General features: G+C 40.9%; 3 protein-coding genes across 4 annotated transcripts; 2 read left to right on the plus strand and 1 right to left on the minus strand.

Moving 5' to 3' along the window:
- The first annotated feature begins 518 nt into the window (after positions 1-518).
- Positions 519-5620, plus strand: LOC128510174 (G-protein coupled receptor 182-like). Its single transcript, XM_053482246.1, has 2 exons — positions 519-595; positions 1020-5620. The coding sequence occupies exon 2, from the start codon at positions 1023-1025 to the stop codon at positions 2076-2078; it is 1056 nt and encodes a 351-aa protein (XP_053338221.1). The 5' UTR covers positions 519-595; positions 1020-1022; the 3' UTR covers positions 2079-5620.
- Positions 5621-7078: 1458 nt separating this feature from the next.
- Positions 7079-8930, plus strand: LOC128510173 (G-protein coupled receptor 182-like). The gene is made up of 2 exons (XM_053482245.1): positions 7079-7229; positions 7760-8930. The coding sequence occupies exon 2, from the start codon at positions 7763-7765 to the stop codon at positions 8825-8827; it is 1065 nt and encodes a 354-aa protein (XP_053338220.1). The 5' UTR covers positions 7079-7229; positions 7760-7762; the 3' UTR covers positions 8828-8930.
- Positions 8931-9221: 291 nt separating this feature from the next.
- On the minus strand, positions 9222-18064 carry LOC128510171 (zinc finger and BTB domain-containing protein 39). Of its 2 annotated transcripts, none has more exons than XM_053482243.1 (3): positions 17156-18064; positions 12428-13952; positions 9222-11532 (listed from the first exon to the last, which is right to left on the minus strand). In XM_053482243.1, exons 2-3 carry the CDS (start codon positions 13919-13921, stop codon positions 10633-10635), a joined length of 2394 nt encoding a protein of 797 aa, XP_053338218.1. In that variant the 5' UTR covers positions 13922-13952; positions 17156-18064; the 3' UTR covers positions 9222-10632. The 2 variants fall into 2 exon arrangements, with proteins under 2 accessions (XP_053338218.1, XP_053338219.1); XM_053482244.1 differs by having other exon boundaries at positions 17160-18063.
- Between the last annotated feature and the right edge of the window lie 1078 nt (positions 18065-19142).

The raw sequence follows: 19142 nt of genomic DNA on the forward strand, positions 1-19142 counted from the left end.
CTTACTGTAACCAAAATGTATAATCATGGGGAGGGGAAAAGCATTTCAAAAAGCACAACCATGAAAGAGATTACAGGACGACAACATCAAAAGACATCATGCATGTTGATTTCGATACATTTCAGTTGGGGTGGTATAATCAAGTATACCATACATTATGAATTGATTTCATTATCAAATGGATATTAATTATAGAAATAGAGCTTATTTAATAGAAGTATAATAGACTTGATGGCTGATTCTATCTCTGTCGAAATCTAAAAATTCCATTTGCAAATATTTTGTGCAAAATGGATCCATGAGTAAAGAGATGAAGCAATGAATTAACAGGAGAACTGATAATAGATAGACAGTGTAGCCAGTGTAGAGGACCATGACAACTGTGAAGAAAAGTTTTTCAGGAATTTTTCCTGCTGTCCTATGAGCAGAGAGAGAGAGAGAGAGAGAGAGAGAAAGAGAGAGAGAGAGAGGAGGGCTTTATGCCCCGAAACATGCAGAGGAAAGACTAAAGCAGCACCATTCTTCAGCCAGATCAGCCTCCATTCCTCTAGGACATTGCTTTATCAAAACTTCACAACAACTCCATAAGGGCGAGGTAGGCCTTGTCAATTCTTTCTAAGTCTTTCTCAAGGCCACTGTTCAGTTTAAAAAAATCCAAACGTGTAAAGGGTGTATCATTTAAAATAAAAAGGATTGAATAAAGATTCAATTAAATACGTCTCTGGCAGTAAACATCATTTAAAGACCTTTTTGAGAAACAAAACTGTTTAATGAGGGTAACTTTCACAAATGCACAGAATCTTTTCATGCTTTTGAAAGGATAAATGTATCTATTTATTACGCTGGGAAAAGGGCGTGGTATCCCAAGGGTCCAAGAACCCACAATTTGCTTTAAGAATTTGGTTTGCTTCAACACCATCATCATCTGTTAATTGCAACTGAATTTTTATGGCCTTTTATATGCATTTATATGCTTTGTTATCTTGTTTAATTTAAAACACTTCACTTTTTCTCCACAGAAAATGACACTCGGTTACAATACATCAGACCACAATATAACACTGTGGTTCTATGAATGTACCGTCCAGCTGGACATGGAATCTCGGCGCATCGCGCTGTTCCTGCTCTACCTGTTCTTGTTCATGGTTGGTTTGATCGAGAACTGCCTGGTGGTTTGGGTAAACTGGCGCCGGCGACACTCGGCCAGCGGTGTGCTCTTCTGTGTTATCAACATCAGTCTGTCTGACCTAATGGTGGTTTTAACCATGCCTTTCTTCATGCTGGAGGCCGCAATGGGCGAGGTTTGGATTTGGGGAAGATCCTTGTGCAAGGTTACGCATCTCATCTACGTCATCAACTTCTACAGCAGCTCCTTCTTCCTGGCCTTCACGACTCTGGAGAGGTACCTTAGCTTGACACGACCGACTACGCCCGCCTGCTTTCCGCTGCAGCCCAGGCACCGGAGATGGCTGCTTTGTGCTGGATTGTGGCTTCTGTCCTTGGTGCTGGCAGTGTTTGAAAACATACACGTGGACCTGCTTGAGTGGGACGAACCTGGCTGCTACATGATGCCTGAGAATGACTTCACTGAGTGGTTTCTGTCGCTTTCCTTCTTCTCCTTTATCTTCCAGTTTTTGGGTCCTGCATCTGTCATCATCACCTGTAACATCCTGATTGCGCGGGCCGTGCGTGCCTCTCCAGATGTGCAGAAGCGCAGAGACATTTGGCTATTGCATGTGTATTCGCTCGTCTTTGTAACCTGCTGGCTTCCCTACCATCTTGTAATGTTCCTGGTGATGCTGAGCATGCTGGACCATCATCTGTTGTCCTGCAATGCTATAGAGGGGCTGTTGTTTTCTTTGAACATTGTACAGTGCCTATCGCTCTTCCATTGCATCGCCAACCCCATTCTATATAACTTCCTGAGCAAGAGTTTTCGCACCAACCTTGTCAACAATATCCTTTCCACGTCAACGTTCAGCAGTGTTACCAAGGCAGCCGATGGCGTAGGGACGTCACCGCAGAAGGAACAAAAGCTCAGCAATGCCAGCACCAGTCACTCCGAGATTGGATCATAATATGGGAGGTTCCCATCAGATCCTAATGAGGTCTCCTGAGAGAGCAGGGGGAGCAGCAGATTTCGGAGCAATACCTAATTTGGAGCATCAAAATGTCATCAGAATAATTTTCATTCGTGTTTTCGCACCTGCACAAAGGACTAGGGCACTATTTCAGAACTACTCACATTTTTCTCATTAAGAAAAGGGTTCTGGTCTCATTTTGCCTTCTAATATATTGCAAATTTCTAAGTGCAGGAACTAATAGCCAAGAACGTTTTAAGACACAAAATTTATATATATATTTTTTTTCCATTTTTTTTATTGATTGTAATAAAAATGGCCCAGTGGAGTGAAACGTCAGTGTAAAGAAAGGTTAGGGGTTCCTGTTAGTAGTTTTAAAACAGGAAGGAAATAATCTCCCTGCATCCTACTCCACAGGAAGCGATGGCATTACTACTGAGGAACATGCCACAGATCAAAGGAACTCTAGCAAGCAAAGAATATCAAAACTAGTAACTCAGCTTCACTAATAAATGTATCCCTTTTTTTTGAAGATACTAAAGAACTGAAAAGGACATCACTAAAACACCTGAATGTGCAACTTTATTCAAAAAAATACAGCAGAACAAAATTAAACACTTATATTTAAATGTATATTCGTTTTATATATATAAAAAGCTATAAATAATACCAGTACTTGTAGAGATTAAATGATATGATAAAGAACAAGGTTTTCACTTTTAATATTACACATTGTCAAATTCTTCTTGTTTGGGCTCTTTTCACTATTGTGTGTGTGTGTGTGTGTGTGTGTGTGTGTGTGTATGTGTGTGTGTGAGGGGCTGCTTAATATAGCATACTTTTGTGTGTAGACAGCACATCAAACTAGAACAGCTGGACACATGCCTGTCACAACCATACAGTATGTGCTTAAAAATCACACAATAGATTCCTCCTTTAGAGTTTATTATAACCTCTAGTGGATTTGACAAAGAACATTAATCAGTTTTGATTAATTAGACACTGATTCACCAATCAGCCATAACATTAAATCTATTCACATTAAAACTATTCACATTCACTTTTCTGCCACCAGGGAGGTTCTGGCCTTTCCGGGTGTGGCTTAACAGATCCTTTATGGGTGTGGCTTAACAGATCCTCTATGGGTGTGGCTTAACAGATCCTCTATGGGTGTGGCTTAACAGATCCTCTATGGGTGTGGCTTAACAGATCCTTTATGGTGTGGCTTAACAGATCCTCTATGGGTGTGGCTTAACAGATCCTCTATGGGTGTGGCTTAACAGATCCTTTATGGTGTGGCTTAACAGATCCTCTATGGGTGTGGCTTAACAGATACTCTATGAGCTTTTGAGGGTGTGCTGTAGTGTCTTGCACCAGGATGTTGACAGTGGATCCTTTGGGTGCTGTGAGTTGCAGGGTGAGGACTTGTTTGTCCAGTTCATCCCATGGCTGCTCCATCTGATTGAGATGTGAAGAGTTTGAAGTCAACTCCCTTGAACTCTTTGCCTGTTAAGCCAAGAGCATGGCAGCCTTTAATGTGCTGGGTGTTCTGATACCTCATAGACTTTTTTCGATGGTTTGTCAATCCTGTCACCAGTTTACTGGTATATAAGTGATAATCAATATTATTCAGTTCACCTGGCGGGTTGGTGTATACATACTACATATGTATCTCATACATAAACAAGACCAATTTCATATATGCACCAGTATACAGCAATATATTTTATGTATGTTGAAAATTCATACCAGTCAAAAATTTGGGCACACCTTGTCTTAGCTGATTTTTTTTTCTTTTCTACACTGTTAAAATAATCCTAAGAGCGTCCAAAATATGCAATAATCTCAATCTGAACAATTAATACTGAGATGTATCTGCTACTTTTGCTCTGTAAAGCCTTCATAACGGCTTTAATCCGAGGTGCTGGTTGTTAATTGCTGACTTCGGAGGCTGGTAACTTTAAATGAACTTCTCCTTTAAGGCATAATTATGTTTTGGTCTTGGTCTTTTGGGATGGTCTTCATGAGAGCCAGTTTCATCATGGTGCTTAATGGGTTTTGCAAATGCACTGGACAATACTGTTCTCACAAGAACTATTTTTTGAACAGCTGACCTTTGGCCGTCTGTTGTCTAAAGTAACAATGAACTGTTGTTGTTCTACTTACTTACATAATGCAATATGTATTATGTCATTGTTTTTTTTAAATATAATTATTTTTTGTTTTTTTTCCAATTTTCTCCCTAATTTAGTCGTGGCCAATTCCTAGGGGGCTCCCACATTAAGGCTACTACTACCACTCAGTCGGGAGGGCGAAGACTATCCCGTGTTTCCTCCGAACTGCGTGACGTCAGATGACCGCATCTTTTCAAACTGCTTGCTCACGCACCATTAGGGGTGGAGTAACACACTCAGAGGAAAGCGCTAACCGCCTTCCGCGTGCGTGAGCTCATAGATGCCCCTGATTGGCTGTAGAGCCGTGATTAATGTGGGAGCGCAAGTACCTCTTATCCCTGACCCCCCTGAGAGAGCTCAGCCAATCAGCTCTCTCTGTGCCTCTGGCTGTGAGAGGTTACAGCATCACCTGGGGTTCGAACCAGCAATCTCCGAATGATAGGGCGAGGGCTTTACCACTGCGCCACTTATGTCACTGATTAAAAAAAAATAAATGAATAAAAAAAAAATACAGTATTGTTCTAGTTATGTAAAAAAATAAATCAATAAACAAAAAACATTAAGGTTAGAAGGTGTGTCCCAATGTTTGACTGATACTGTATTTCCATATGTGAGTCCTGGCATGGGAGTTAAAATTGATCTTAAATGTTGTTCAGTGGGGTTGAGATCAGAGCTCTGTGCAGGACACAAACATTCCTCCACTCACTATGTGACAGTATACAGTGACATCCTATGCAGTTATGTGCTCTCATTTTTGTGGTATGTTTGGGGAAGAAATATACAGTATATGAGTGTCCTGCTGAGCTGTCTACACTATATGGTCTGTTGGCCGTCTGTTGTCTATATAAAAAAAACGAGAACACAATTATTGATTTCCGGTTGAACTGAGTTGAGAAAGGCATCCAGTCCATTGCTGCTTTTCTGTAAAGAAAATGACAAGTAACATCTGAGAGGTCAGTGGTGTAGCCAATATGAATATAATCATGTCAGACGTTAAATAAAAAACATCAGAGCTAACATAAGATACTACATATAAACACTAGTATACGTTAGCTACTACCATAATTCTAAAAAAAATATGACTAATTTCCCCCAAACTATGAAAAAATTAAAATAAAACACTTACAAATGCAGAGTTGTCTCCTTAAAAATAAAACTTTACATGACATAATGTATGTACAGTAGCCTATTGTGTTTCAATAAAAAAACTTGAGTATGATTTTGTCTGAAATACTGTACACACCTCAGCAAACACCATTGGATTCGAACTGTAAAGTCTTCTTCATATACTGTATTTAAAAAAAAAAACAATAAAATAAAGAATGTATGTTCTGTAAAGAAAAATAAAATAATGCTTACCCTTTGCTTTTGTCTGGCTCCCTGGCTCACCTGACATGATAATAATGCCCTAAGCCCTTATAGGCTTCACTAAATATACAGTTCCCCCCACATGCTACCTAGTGCGTAGTGGTTAGCTCTGATGAGTGTGTATATGTGTGTGTGTGCCTTGTGATATATTGGCACCCTGTCCAGGGTATACCCTGCCTCGTGCCCTAAGTCTCCTGGGATAGGTTTCATGCCATCGACCCTGTATACAGAATAAAGCGGTATAGATGAGTGGATGAGTGAGTGAGTGAGTGAGTGAGTTAATGAGATGCTTCTGGAAAAAGAAACAACTGCATAGGGCTGATAAATGGAGAACGTGTTAGCTGATAAAGAATGAGAAAATATGGGTGGTCGGTGAACCAGTTGCTGACCAGTGAAGGTTTATAGTATTTTGTTCCAGAGTACAACCTACTGTACCTGGGCTGCTGTAGGGCATCAATCTGCTCCGCTGAAATTAGGTCATTTTGGAAGTGTGTTCAAGAAAGTGAGAACTACAACAGGCAGTATTATAGGAGTCAAGGGTGCATGGTGATAGTGTTTTTGTGCTCCATTTAGTTGGCCAGGCTTTGTCTGCCCTGCAAGAATGCCGGAAAATATTGCAAGGGTTAGAGAGGCGCTGGAACCTGGAACAAAGGATTGATCATTGATCTAAATGAAATTATTTTACATAACTGAATAATGAATTCAAATGGCATGTCTTGACCTCTGTTTTTGTGATAAAAAAAAAAATAATAAAAAAAAAAAAATATATATATATATATATATATATATATATATATAAACAGTACTCTATAGATTTTCAACTTAAAAATTAATATATATATATATATATATATATATATATATATATATATATATATATTTATATATATATATATATATATATATATATATATATATATATATATATTAAAAAATGAACAAGTTGAAAATCTATGGAGTACTTTTTTTTTTTATACCGTCCTACTCCTGTTCTGTATTGTCCTGTATGTCGTCTCAGAGCCACCAGCATGTAATGATTTATGCTGACTTGTTTAAGTATCTGAGATGTTGGTATGGTTTTTTTTTTTCATTCTAAGATCATCACTGGGTGTCTTTTGGATAATCAAATGATTATTATTAAAATATGATAATAAAGTACTAAGGATTACACACATTTGTCCTTTAGAGAAAGTGATTTGCACAGTCTTGTGCTGATGCTTTAGTGATGTAATAAGAGTTACTAAGAGTTAATAAGATACCTCTTCCCCAAAAATTTAACTTACTTTTACTTGAACACTTGGTAGTTACAGTTACCCAAGATACATCAGATCACAAAATGTCACCTATTCTCGAGACTTTCTCAGGAATCTCGCCTGCTCAGCATGCCCTTCTTCTTGCCCTTTGAGACTGTCCTATCAGCATTGCTGCTTGAGGGAGGGAGAAAGAAAGAGAGAGAGAGAGAGAGAGAGAGAAGGGGGGGATAGGAGGGCTTAATGCCCCAAAAGTAGCTAGGGAAAACACCAAAGCGACACAATTCTTCTGCCAGAGCAGCTTTCATCTCACCAGGACACTACACCATCAGGGGGGTCTTACCCTCACACTCAAGGTAGGCTTGATGCTATTTTTTAAACTTAGGATAGTTCAATAAATCCTATACCTGTCTATATATGTGTGTATAAATGTGTATACAGCAAACTAGGACTAAAAGCACTACATCTTATGACAGCAAACTTTTTGATTCTAGGATTATTTAAAAAAAACGTTGAGTTTAAACTACCAAAATTACAGACAGGGTAGCTGCCTCTACAGTTCAGAGCACACATAAGCATGATCATGAGGTTAACTTTAAAAAAACGTAAATAGTAACAAATTAGGAAGAACAAAAAATCCACCATCCTCCTTATATACTGCTGAATAGAGAAATTATTTTTTTTTTTACCTTTTTAAATGCCCTCAAGTGCCTTAAAATCATTGCACTTTGAAACAGTACTTATAATCTCAAGTTCCTGTTTGCAAATTAGCAGCTCTCAGCTCAACAACTGCAAAAAAAAAAAAAAAAAAAAAATGGATCAGCATAATCCTATTAAATAACTGCAAAGTATGCACACACACTAACCCTTTCGTCTTTCCCAACAGAAAATGACACTCGGTTACAATACATCAGATCACAATGAAACCCCATGGTTCTATGAATGTAACCTCCAGCTGGACCGGGAATCTCGGCGCATCGCGCTGTTCCTGCTCTACCTGTTCCTGTTCATGGTTGGTTTGATCGAGAACTGCCTGGTGGTTTGGGTAAACTGGCGCCGGCGACACTCGGCCAGCGGTGTGCTCTTCTGTGTTATCAACATCAGTCTGTCTGACCTGATGGTGGTTTTCACCATGCCTTTCTTCATGCTGGAGGTCACCATGGACAGGGTTTGGATTTGGGGAAGATTTTTGTGCAAGGTTACGCATCTCATCTACGTCATCAACTTCTACAGCAGCTCCTTCTTCCTGGCCTTCATGACTCTGGAAAGGTACCTTACCTTAACACGGCCGACCACGCCTGCCTGCTTTCCACTGCAGCCCAGGCACCGGAGATGGCTGCTTTGTGCTGGATTGTGGCTTCTGTCCTTGGTGCTGGCACTGCTAGAAAACGTACACGTGGACCTGCTTGAGTGGGACGAACCTGGCTGCTACATGATGCCTGAGATGAACTACACAGAATGGTTTGTCTCAGTTAGCTTCTTCTGCCTCATTTTCCAGTTTTTGGGGCCTGCATCCGTCATCATCACCTGTAACGTACTGATCGGGCGGATAGTGCGCGCCTCTCCGGACGTGCAGAACCCGAGGGAAATCTGGCTCTTGCATGTGTATTCGCTCGTCTTCGTGACCTGCTGGCTCCCCTACCATATTGTGATGTTCCTGATGATGGTGGATGATCTCAATCCGCATCTGCTGTCCTGCAACACTGTAGATATACTGTACTTCTCTTTCAGCGTTGTACAGTGCATCTCGCTTTTTCATTGTATCGCCAACCCCATCCTCTATAACTTCCTGAGCAAGGGCTTTCGCGCCAATCTTGTCAACGATATTCTTTCCCGTATTTCCTCAGCACCTGCCAACATTGCAGCCAGTGCAGCAGACGGTGCAGGGAAAGTGTCACAAAAGGAGCGAAAGATCAGCAATGCCAGCACCAGTCACTCAGAGATAGAATCCTAAGAAGGGAGGTCTCCGATATGTTGCATCGAGGTCTCCTGAGAGACATGAGGGAGCAGTTCGTATTTGTGCTACTGTGATTAAAGGTTTCCATCGAAATACGTTTTACAGATGGTCCATGTCTCTGTGTTCTAGTGGTAACACCTCCACGTAGCTAAAGAGACCATTTAAGAAACATTTTTTTCCCCCTAAGTCATAAACGAAGGGGATAACATTGAATTTCTCAGTGCAAGAACTGACAGTCATTCGTAAAGGACATTTTATGACACTAAACAGTTTGTTTTTTTGCTTGTAAAAAAAGTGGAGCTGGAGGGCTTGATGGAATAAAAAAAAAGTGCATGTAAAGAAACAGCTTCTTAAATAGTTCTTATCAATAGGGTTAGAAGAGGAAGGAAGAAAACTCCTACATCACGGTCCCACAGGAAGCTGCTGACAAACATGCCACAGATAAAATGAAGACTAGCAGTGAAAGATTTGCAGAGGATGATGTCTCTACACTGGACAAAATAAATAACTTTCATTACTGAAATGTTTTCTGAGCTTACCCCCCCCCCCCCCCCTTTTTTTCCTTTTTAAACAATATCTTATATTTAAATCGCCCATGGCATAAAAGGTCTTTTCGAACCTGTGTTCTTGTTCTTAGTTCACTTGTACTGCGCTTGTCTTGTTTGACGGTGGAAAATGTTATGCTTGCATGCAAAGATCACATCAAACTGCTGTAACAACCTCTTGATTTTATTCAGAACACATATGAAACAAATACGGTCGAGACCAAAGTAATACGCTTGTATTTATAATGAAAACACCCCTTACAAAATATAATGTATCAACATAAAAAGCTATAAATAAATAAATAGTTATAGATCTTAAACTGTATGATCAGGTACTGCTTACACATTTAAAAAAAATATATATTACACGTTGTGGAATTAGCCCGCGATAGGTTCTTCTTTTTTTTTTTTTTAACACTTCTCAAAGAGATATTACTGCTGGACTTGTTCTTGGTCCTGACATTGCAGACTACATCGGTCCTCAGGTCACCAGTGTGTAATGTTAGAAATGGCATTAATAATGCTACTTATTCCTGCTGCTTCAAAGATACACAAACTGTTAAATTGTCAATTTATCTTGGCTGTCTCAGTTTTCAGTAAAATACATGCTATAATAAAGATGAACACTGGATAGCTTATAAAAAAGGTGACAGTATATAAATATACTGACTGCACAGGATTTATATCTTAATCTATGTTTCCTCTCAGTTTTGATGGACGTGGCTGTTTTTAATTTCCCCCATCCTTGATTCTGTCTTAATACACAACACGTAATTAATAAACGTGCACTTAGTGCTGGATTCAAACACATCATACTAAAACGAGTGAATTAAAACTAAATAACCTAGTAAAACACTCTGTATGAGGGCAACAAAGCATGGCACAGTCTTGTATCCTGCCTTCTTAGATTTCTTCCACAATGTCCTTTTACACTACCGTATTTACTGGTGATACAATATGCTGTTGTAACCCTAGAATATATACATTTAGCTTATATTAATTACACGATGAGTAGAAGGAAGAATATCAAGAGGTAATCCTAAACTAATCATCAAACCTCACGTCCACGCGAACAGTCAGTGTGCCCTCAGAATAAAGAAATGCTGCCACCAAGTGGCAATGTAATAACAGTACCTACTTCAATCTTATGTCTCTAGCACATAAAAACATTTAACAGCATCCTAATTCTACTTGGTCCTGAACAATGGTCACAGGTGATAGGAAGTACTGAGGCACATGAGTTTAAAATGTAAAATTTCAGGTGTCTAGGTTAGGGACCGGCTCTTTAGAGTGGTCGTTGTACATGAACGTTTCCTCAATGTTGAAGTCAGGAGGTAGGTGGTCCTTGTGGAGTTCCATGTGCGACGAGACCATCTTCAGCGTTGAGAAGTAGAGGCCGCACACGGTGCAGCGGTACATCAGGGCACCGGCGTGCGTCTTCAAGTGGCAGATCATGGTGGAGCGGCCACGGAAAAAGCGCAGACACACCTTGCACTGGTACGGCTTCTCTCCTGTGTGGATTCGGAGGTGGTAGGTGAATTCGCCGGAGTGTGCAAAACGCTTGCCGCAATACCTGCACCGGTACCACTTCTGTTTCAAAACCGTGCCCGTTTGAGGGCAACCGGAAGAGCTGCCATTCTGTAAAAGTCCGGCAGGGAACGGCATACCAGCTTGAATCATTTTGTCTGGAATAAAAGTGCCCATGTTAAAGCCTATGGCACCGTGTTTGCTCATGCCCCCTGATTCCAGTGGGGAGGAAGAGGAAGAAGAAAACTCTAGTGGCTGGTCTGCCTTACGCTTGGCAGACCAGGTTTGCGGCTCACTAGGGTGCGTGCTTAGGTGGTAATGAAAGGCTGCATCTGAAGGAAAGGTCTGTGGACATAGGAAGCACTGAAACTCGCCCTGTCCTTCTGTACTGCTCTCCTGACTGCCTTCATCCTCTTTGGATGCTCCCCCTTGTTCAACATGCATGGCTAAGTGGGTGTCGAGTTGAGGCCGCTCCAGGAAGGGACAGGCACACTGTGGGCACGAGTGGATGGCAAGGAGGTGTGTAAGCATGTGCCACAGAAAAGAACATCGTGTAGGTTGAGTTGACTGACACACACCACACCGCAATGTCCGGAAACACACATGACCCTGCATATGCTCCCTGAGAGCCTGGAAAGGAAGATTATATAGTTAAGACAAGCACAGGAAAAGACACTCTGACATTGTGCACTACAATCTAAATCTAGCATGTATTATGAATATTATCTAAAGCCATTAATTCTTATCAACTAATTCTCTGGTTAAAATTAATTAAATAAATAAATAAATACATACAGGTAAAATGAATAATGTGAAAGATAAATTACGGGTCGTCCCCGACATACGAACAAGTTCCATTCCAGGAGCCCGTTCACAAGTCCGATTTGTTCTTAAGTCCGACAAAGTGAGTCTTATTCGCCTTTAACAAGAATATACAATGCAAAGCATACCAATCAACTTGACTAAATCTCTGTCCCCTTTCCCCACACTGCCATCATATAGCCAAAACCCACGGCTGCTGTTTTGTCTCAGAGCCTCCATTATATTTTCCATTGTACAAGACTGTGAACTCTGTTTTGTTGAGGATTTTCCTAAATTAAAATTATTCACCATCAGGACTGCTTTACAGGACAGCCAATTTCTATCATCATGCTTTCGGTTCATTAAAACCAATGTGGCTGACTCATTTCTTCTGCACCCTCACACACACACACACACACACACACGTATAATATACGAGTGTTTAGACATATTATAAATTCAATTACACACTAAAAATATTGCATATAATTGTAAATATTGGTGTCTGGTGCACTGCAGTTTCAATGTTTTTGTACAATACATGTAAGCTACTTCCGTGATTGATCCGCAATTATAGCCGCAGTCCGTTCATATCGGCAGGAATTCGTAACTTGAATGATCGTAAGTTGGGGACTACCAGTACACTTGGTCAGCATGATGGGAAGACAATTTTTTTTTTAAATCATTCAACCACATTCAGACCTAAAAAAATTTAAGTACAGACCTTTAAATCCTTAGGAATGGATTTAGTGCACAAAGCACAGTGCAGCTCCCCTTCAGGCCCCTGAGTGGCGCTGTTAAATTGCTCTGGTATTTGAGGGACACATCGGGCCACTGACTGGCGCCTGTGGCGGATCAGTTCAATTTCGGTACAAAACTGCAACTCGCATATCTCGCAGGAAAACAACAGGATGCCGACGTGCGTTAGCGCATGAGCCACACTGGACGCTCGGTCATTGAAAGAAGCGCCACACACCCGGCAGCTGCCTGTTTCGGACAGGTGCGTCTCTGCGTGAGAGCGTAAGACATTGTTATCTGCTTGCAACAATGCACCACATGTTTTACAAGGTTGTGAGGATGGTGCCAAGTGGCTGTGATTTACCAGGGCGCCACTTCCACCATTCTCTATGCACATCAGGTCTTCATCATCTTCCTCTTCCTCAATGTAATTTTCTTCATCGTCACTCAGTTCGATTACATCCCCGGCCAGGGCTTTCCATTGCTCTCCATCATCTGAAGGTCCATCATGGAGGCTCCTTTTTTCTGCATCATCTTCTTCCCCGAACAAAATGGCATCTTTGACTGACCCGACCCCAAGTCCAACACCTCCTTCGACCACTCTAAGCTGCAGACTATCCAAAGGGTCACCAGAAAATGAGGATGGTGCACAGGTTTCCCCTCCAGCCTGTGCTGATGAGTCAGGAACAGAACACACTTCAGTAAGTACTGGTTTGTTACCATTGATCATGGCTTGTTCGTCTGAGCTATGGTTCCCATCTACTTTCTCTTCCTCCTGTTCAGTTTTAAGCTGCAGATTGAGAGCTGGGAGGATCTCAGAAGCTGGAGAGTGGTGGTTATCCAATGAGCTCTGTTTGTTGTTCGCTAGCTGGTTATAGCTCAGATGTAGCTGAAAGCCATCCTCCTCTTTAGGTGAGAGGGGGAGCACATGAGGGCGGTTTAACCGGTTTCCTCTGTTTTGAGGGAGAGGAGAAGGTGCTACGGGAGTGGGAGCAGCAGGAGACGACAGAGAAGAGCAGGACGCCACGGATGAAGAGCACATAGAGGCAGCCATGGCAGTAGCAGGAGCCATGTCCGTTTCAACATCTCCATCTAAGCTTTTCATATCTGGGAAGGTGGCATGGCAAGCGCGCACCAACTCCCTGATGCCTAGCCGTTCTGCCAACTCGTACAGCACACCGACATCTATCAGATCAGTAAGGATCTCACCAGTGTAAATAAAAGTCAACACTTTCTCAAAGTTGGTTGCAGAGATAAAGTCCAAAGAGAATGTAGGAGGAGTGGCACTCTGGCCATACGGCCCTCTAGATAACAGGCTGCTAAAGTGAGAACTTGCACAAGCAAGGACTGCACGGTGGGCGGGGAAGGATCGACCTCCAACCTGCAGAACCACATCGCAGAGAAGCCGTGACAGACGGAAGCGGTTGAGCTCGGACAGAAGCAGGGCCGCATGGCCTGACCTCTGCAGCCGGATCCGCATGCCTGCCAGCGTGGCCCCGAGCACAGTTTAACTGCAACGTAATCAAAAATATATAACACATAAGTGATTTGTTTTAAAAAATCTTGATGTTCATATCTCATAATAAGTTCACCTGCAAACTAAAGTATCTTAACTAAGTTTACTAAACTTGTTCCATTACTTAGTCTTGTCTTGAACATTTTATTGATAACCCTGATAACACACACTTCGACAGACATCATTCTCTGAGTAGTTCAATAGGTCAAGAAGTGTTGGAATTTGTAAAATTGCTTCACTTATTAAATTATCAGCAACAGCCCCTTTTAAAAAAATATATCGCAACAGATGAGTTGCAATTACCCTGCTAAAAAACTCCACACAAGTCAAGCTGGAGGACCATCTTCACAAGTCATTCTTTTTTACTTGAATTAGTTTTTTTTTTTTATCAATAAACGTTTTCAATATGTGCCTTGGTGTTGTGTTATCTTAAATTACAAGCTGGTTTCTTTGCTTTCCAATCTAAAACCTCCAGAGACACAGACCGCTCCCCAACCACTACACGTGTGGAATTTATGTGCAAGGTTCAGCCTGTGCGTTTTCCTTCTGGTTTTCCAGTTTCATTCCACCATCCAAACAGTAGACAGACCTGCTATTTAGGTGTGCATGGTGCTCCACTATGGAAAGTATGTGTGTCCCTGTGTCATGTCCTGTACATATGCTCGGTGTTCCTTGGATATGCTCTGGATGCTCGGCAACCGTGACCAATCTTATAAAGCATTTCCTAAATAGAAAGAAACAAATGAACTTGCCTGAATGAACCAAACTTCAAAAAACCTAACAGTAGACAGACTTGCTATTTAGGTGTCCAAATGCTCTAATATGGTGTCCCGGTGCCATGTCCTTACAGTGACTTTTCACATTCTGTCACATTACAACCACAAACTTAAATGCATTTTGGGGGGATTTTATGTGATACACCAACACAAAATGGCACATAATTGTGAAATGGAAGGAAAATGGTTTTAAATTTTTTTCCCACAGGACAACTATTAGTCGTGCACTTCACAAATCTGGCCTTTACGGAAGAGAGGCAAGAAGAAGCCATTGTTGAAAGAAAGCCATAAAAAGGTCCATTTGCAACAAGCCTTGGGGGGGGCTTGTGCTCTCGTAAGTCTTTACTGTGTGGTGGAAAACTAACGCAGCACATGACCCTAAACACACCATCCTCACTATGAAATGAAAAAAAGCATCCCCACTCCACCTTTACAGTGGGAAAGGTGTTATTAGGGTGATGTGCTGTGTTAGTTTTTTACCGTTAATGTATGCTGTGAGGATGCTTCTCTTTAATAAGTACAGGGAAGCTGGATGGAGCCAAATACAGGGCAATCTTAGAGGAAAATCTGTTAAGAGTTTTCAAAAGACTTGAAACTGAGGTTTACCTTCTAGCAGGACAACATGCAGAGATGTGCAAATCTGGTAGAGACATTCGTCAAAAAAATACTTGTAGCTGTATTTGCAGCGAAAGATGGTTCTACAAAGTATTGACCCCAGGGGGACTGAATGCAAATGCAAACCACACTTTTCAAATATTTATTTATTTTTAAAATCTTTGAAAACCATTTTACTTCTGCTTCACAATTATGTGCCACCTTGTGTTGATCACATAAAATCTCGATAAAATCCATTTACGTTTGTGGTTGCAATGTGGCAAAATGTGAAAAAGTTCAGGGGTATGAATAGTTTTGCAAGGCCCTGTATGCTCAGGGTTTCTTGGATTGACTAAAAACCTGACTATTATTATGAAGTATTTTCTAAATAAAAAGAAACAAATTAACTTGCCTGAATGAACCAAAGTCCCCAAAACAATAGGCAGTGGACTTGCTTTTTAGGTCAACATAAATTGTGTGAGTCCCTGTGTCATGTTCTGTATGTATGTCTGGCATTCCTTGGAAATGCTATGGATACACCGAAACTATGACCGTTATCATGAAGTATTTCCTAAATATGAAGGAATGATCTTGCCTGAATAAACCAAACTCCCAAAAACCTAACAGTAGTTGGACTTGCTATTTAGGTTGGACTTGCTATTTAGGTGTACATGTGCATAGTGCCCTAATATTGATTGGTATGATGAAACAAATAAACCTGCCTAAATGAACCAAACTCCCCAAAACCTAAAAGTAGGCAGATTTGCTATTTGAGTGTACATAGTGCTGTAATATGGATTGTGTGTCCATGTGTGCATGCACTGCGTTTCTGGGATAGGCTCTGGATTCACAACAACCCTGACCATTATTAATAAAGCGTTTTCTAAACATAAAGGAACGAATGGTTCTAAGTTGTGGTGTTGAACTTGTGGAAAGTTATAGCAGTAATAGCTGTTTCTTTTCTACAAGCTGGTTAAGATGTTCTACTCGCCTCACTCAGCCCAGGACTAAGCTTAAATTTGTAAGCAGGGTTATAGTACACTTATAACAAAATGGCCCAAAGCTGTATATGGAAACTACTTGAGTGAAGATTTCTGAATTCTTTAGCCTCAGTAGCCACCTGTAACACCGAGGAAGACGTGACCGGTGCGCGAGCGACTCTTGTCAGAGATCCTCGCGCGACCAAGGAGGGGTGGAAAAGAACAGAACAGAATGCTCTAGAAACTTTTTACCTCAGATACAAGAACCACCTCAGAATAAACACTGATTGCCATTATACTACCTGTTAATACACCTTTTAAAAAAGGTAGGTTTTGTCAAGAATGTAAGTCAAATAAAACGTTAAAATCTCCATAGAAACCGAATGCTGTATAATACGTTAATGGTTTTTAGATTTAAATATTTAAAAGAGAACCGTAAAAAAAATAACCGTTCTCGTGAACGTAATAAGAGTATAGCTTGCTAGTTCGCTAACTAGCTGGTCTTCCGAACCACAGCAAGTTAGCCAGCTAGCAAACAAAAGCTATCTATTTACAATCTTGTTTTTATATATATATATATATATATATATATAAAAAAGCCACAAGAATACTACTTTGAGTATGACAAAAAACGTAATAGCAGCCACCCTACCCAAGTCACGTCAGCTAATCAGAAACCTGGCCTTAGGTTAGCACTTTAAGATAAACATACAGTTAGCTGCTAGCTAGGTAGCTAGCTTAGCATTGCAATTCGAGTGTAGTAACGTTAAGACATGTCCTGAACAGTGTTAGCTAATGTTACCTAGCTTACTACTGTCTGTAAATAGAATACATGTTTTTTTGTTTACCCACACAGCGGCGGTAGTTTGTTTTCAATGGAGAATATTCCAGATTGTTTTGTTTTTGTTTTTATCAGCTCAGGCTGCTTTCTTCCCGACTCATGATGGCTAGCTGGCTAATACACACCGAGCCAAAGCCCTTACCGGCTACCACACTCGAATGAGCAGCCAGATGTCAGAGCATGGTTTACATTCCTTATGAAAACTTTAAGCGTTCATGAAATTACATTGAATTGCTTCTAGTTAATTAGCAAGGTTCACAACAGACACTTAGAGAAAAAAATAGGGTTCTAAGTAACGAGATATATGTGTATATAAGGGACACAGAATCATTTCCCTTTAATTATTCTTCAAAAAAAAAAAAATTGCATCCTGGCTATGATGAATGGAACTGAGAAAATGCAAGGAATCTTAGCAAAATAGACCACAAACTAGAAGCTCGATCTGCAGAACTATAGGCCTACTATCAAACAGTGCCTCACAGTGCAACCTATAGATCTTAATCTCATTTACACCTAAAAAGAAAAAAAAGGAATAACCGTTCATGGCATCATGATATAATGGCTTAATCTTAGGTAGAACCTTTTTTTTTTCTAGAAAGACAGAAAAGCAAAGTTGCATTTAAAAGAAAAGTCTCATTTTCAACTCTATTGAGGATGTTGAAAATCTACCTTAAAAAATATACACTGCTTTTTTCCAAAGATTGCTCAGTCACTGGTTGGGTAGCCGGTGGCCATGGGGTAGCGGTTATGCACTGTGGCCTCGCGCCTCCAGGGTCGAGGGTCCGATTCCTGCTTCAGTTCTGTACACATGGACTTTGCATGTTGTCTCCGTGATTGAAGAAACCCAGGTTTCCTCTGGGTACTCGGGTTTCCTTCGACAGTCCAAAGACATGCGTGGGAGATCTTTTTTTTCTCACTCACTTATCTTCTATACTGATTTATCCTGTATTCAGGGTCGCGGGGACCTGGAACCTACTCCAGGAGGCTTAGGGCACGACGCAGGATACACCCTGAACAGGGTGCCAATCCATCGCAGAGCACACATACACATGCTTACACACACTACGGACAATTTGGGTATGCCAATTAGCCTAACGTGCATATCTTTGGACTGTGGGAGGAAACTGTAGTACCCAGAGGGATTTATTCCTCTTCTACTAGCTTAGGTTAATTAAATTTAAATGTTAAAACAAAAGCTGTAAAATCTCTAATTATAAAAGCATCAAAAAGACTCAGGAGTCTGTAAGTAAGCAGGATTTTATTACAGCAATAAAAGTCCAAGTGATCACCACTTGTGCCCAGGTCAGAACCCAAAGCAAGTTCAAGAGCAGACTGACAAGCTGTTCAAACCACACTCCACTATACTATATCCTGTTACCAAACATTGATGTACCTTATTCGCATATCAAATTAAACTTTCACTTTCACTTGCCATGGACCTCTCATATTTTTAATTACTTCATTAGCAGGTGTTACCACAATGAGAAGCATAATGGATATGTTCTCTGCACTGCTTGGTACAGTGATAAGCACAAGGTACTGATTAGCTGTACAGCTTCGTAGCAGGCCATATACTAATACTTCCTTTTTTCATGCAGCTGGTGTGCCTACCACTGTGTGTTCACAGAAAGTACCTTGCTTTCCCTGGGTTTCAGGCTCCCTGCATGAGTTTGATAGAAAACATTATTATATATTTTTATCTGTAACATAAATATATTTAGTATATGTTGTTAGTCTTTTGGCTGCTCCTGTCGGGGGTCGCCACAGCGGACCATCTGATCCGCACACAAGTTGGCACAGGTTTTATGCCGGATGCCCTTCTTGATCCCTTTTATCCGGGATCAACACTGCACCAGTGGCTGGGGTTTGGGCATTGGGTGGGAATTAAACCTGGGCCTTTCACATGGTAGGCATGAAGCCTAGCACCTAGCCCCCAATGCACCTGTATGTGTACTTACATTGATCAAAATATGCTTACAGCAGGTTAGTTCATT

This window comes from Clarias gariepinus, chromosome 22, assembly GCF_024256425.1.
Source record: "Clarias gariepinus isolate MV-2021 ecotype Netherlands chromosome 22, CGAR_prim_01v2, whole genome shotgun sequence".
NCBI classification, from domain to species: domain Eukaryota; kingdom Metazoa; phylum Chordata; class Actinopteri; order Siluriformes; family Clariidae; genus Clarias; species Clarias gariepinus.

Bases quoted from the DNA above. Each gene is read 5' to 3' on its own strand.
- LOC128510174 (XM_053482246.1), top strand. From the start codon at position 1,023: ATGACACTCGGTTACAATACATCAGACCACAATATAACACTGTGGTTC.
- LOC128510173 (XM_053482245.1), top strand. From the start codon at position 7,763: ATGACACTCGGTTACAATACATCAGATCACAATGAAACCCCATGGTTC.
- LOC128510171 (XM_053482243.1), bottom strand. From the start codon at position 13,921: ATGCGGATCCGGCTGCAGAGGTCAGGCCATGCGGCCCTGCTTCTGTCC. The intron at 11,533-12,427 runs GTCTGTACTTAA...CTTCCTTTCCAG, and splicing joins CCATTCCTAAGGATTTAAAG to GCTCTCAGGGAGCATATGCA.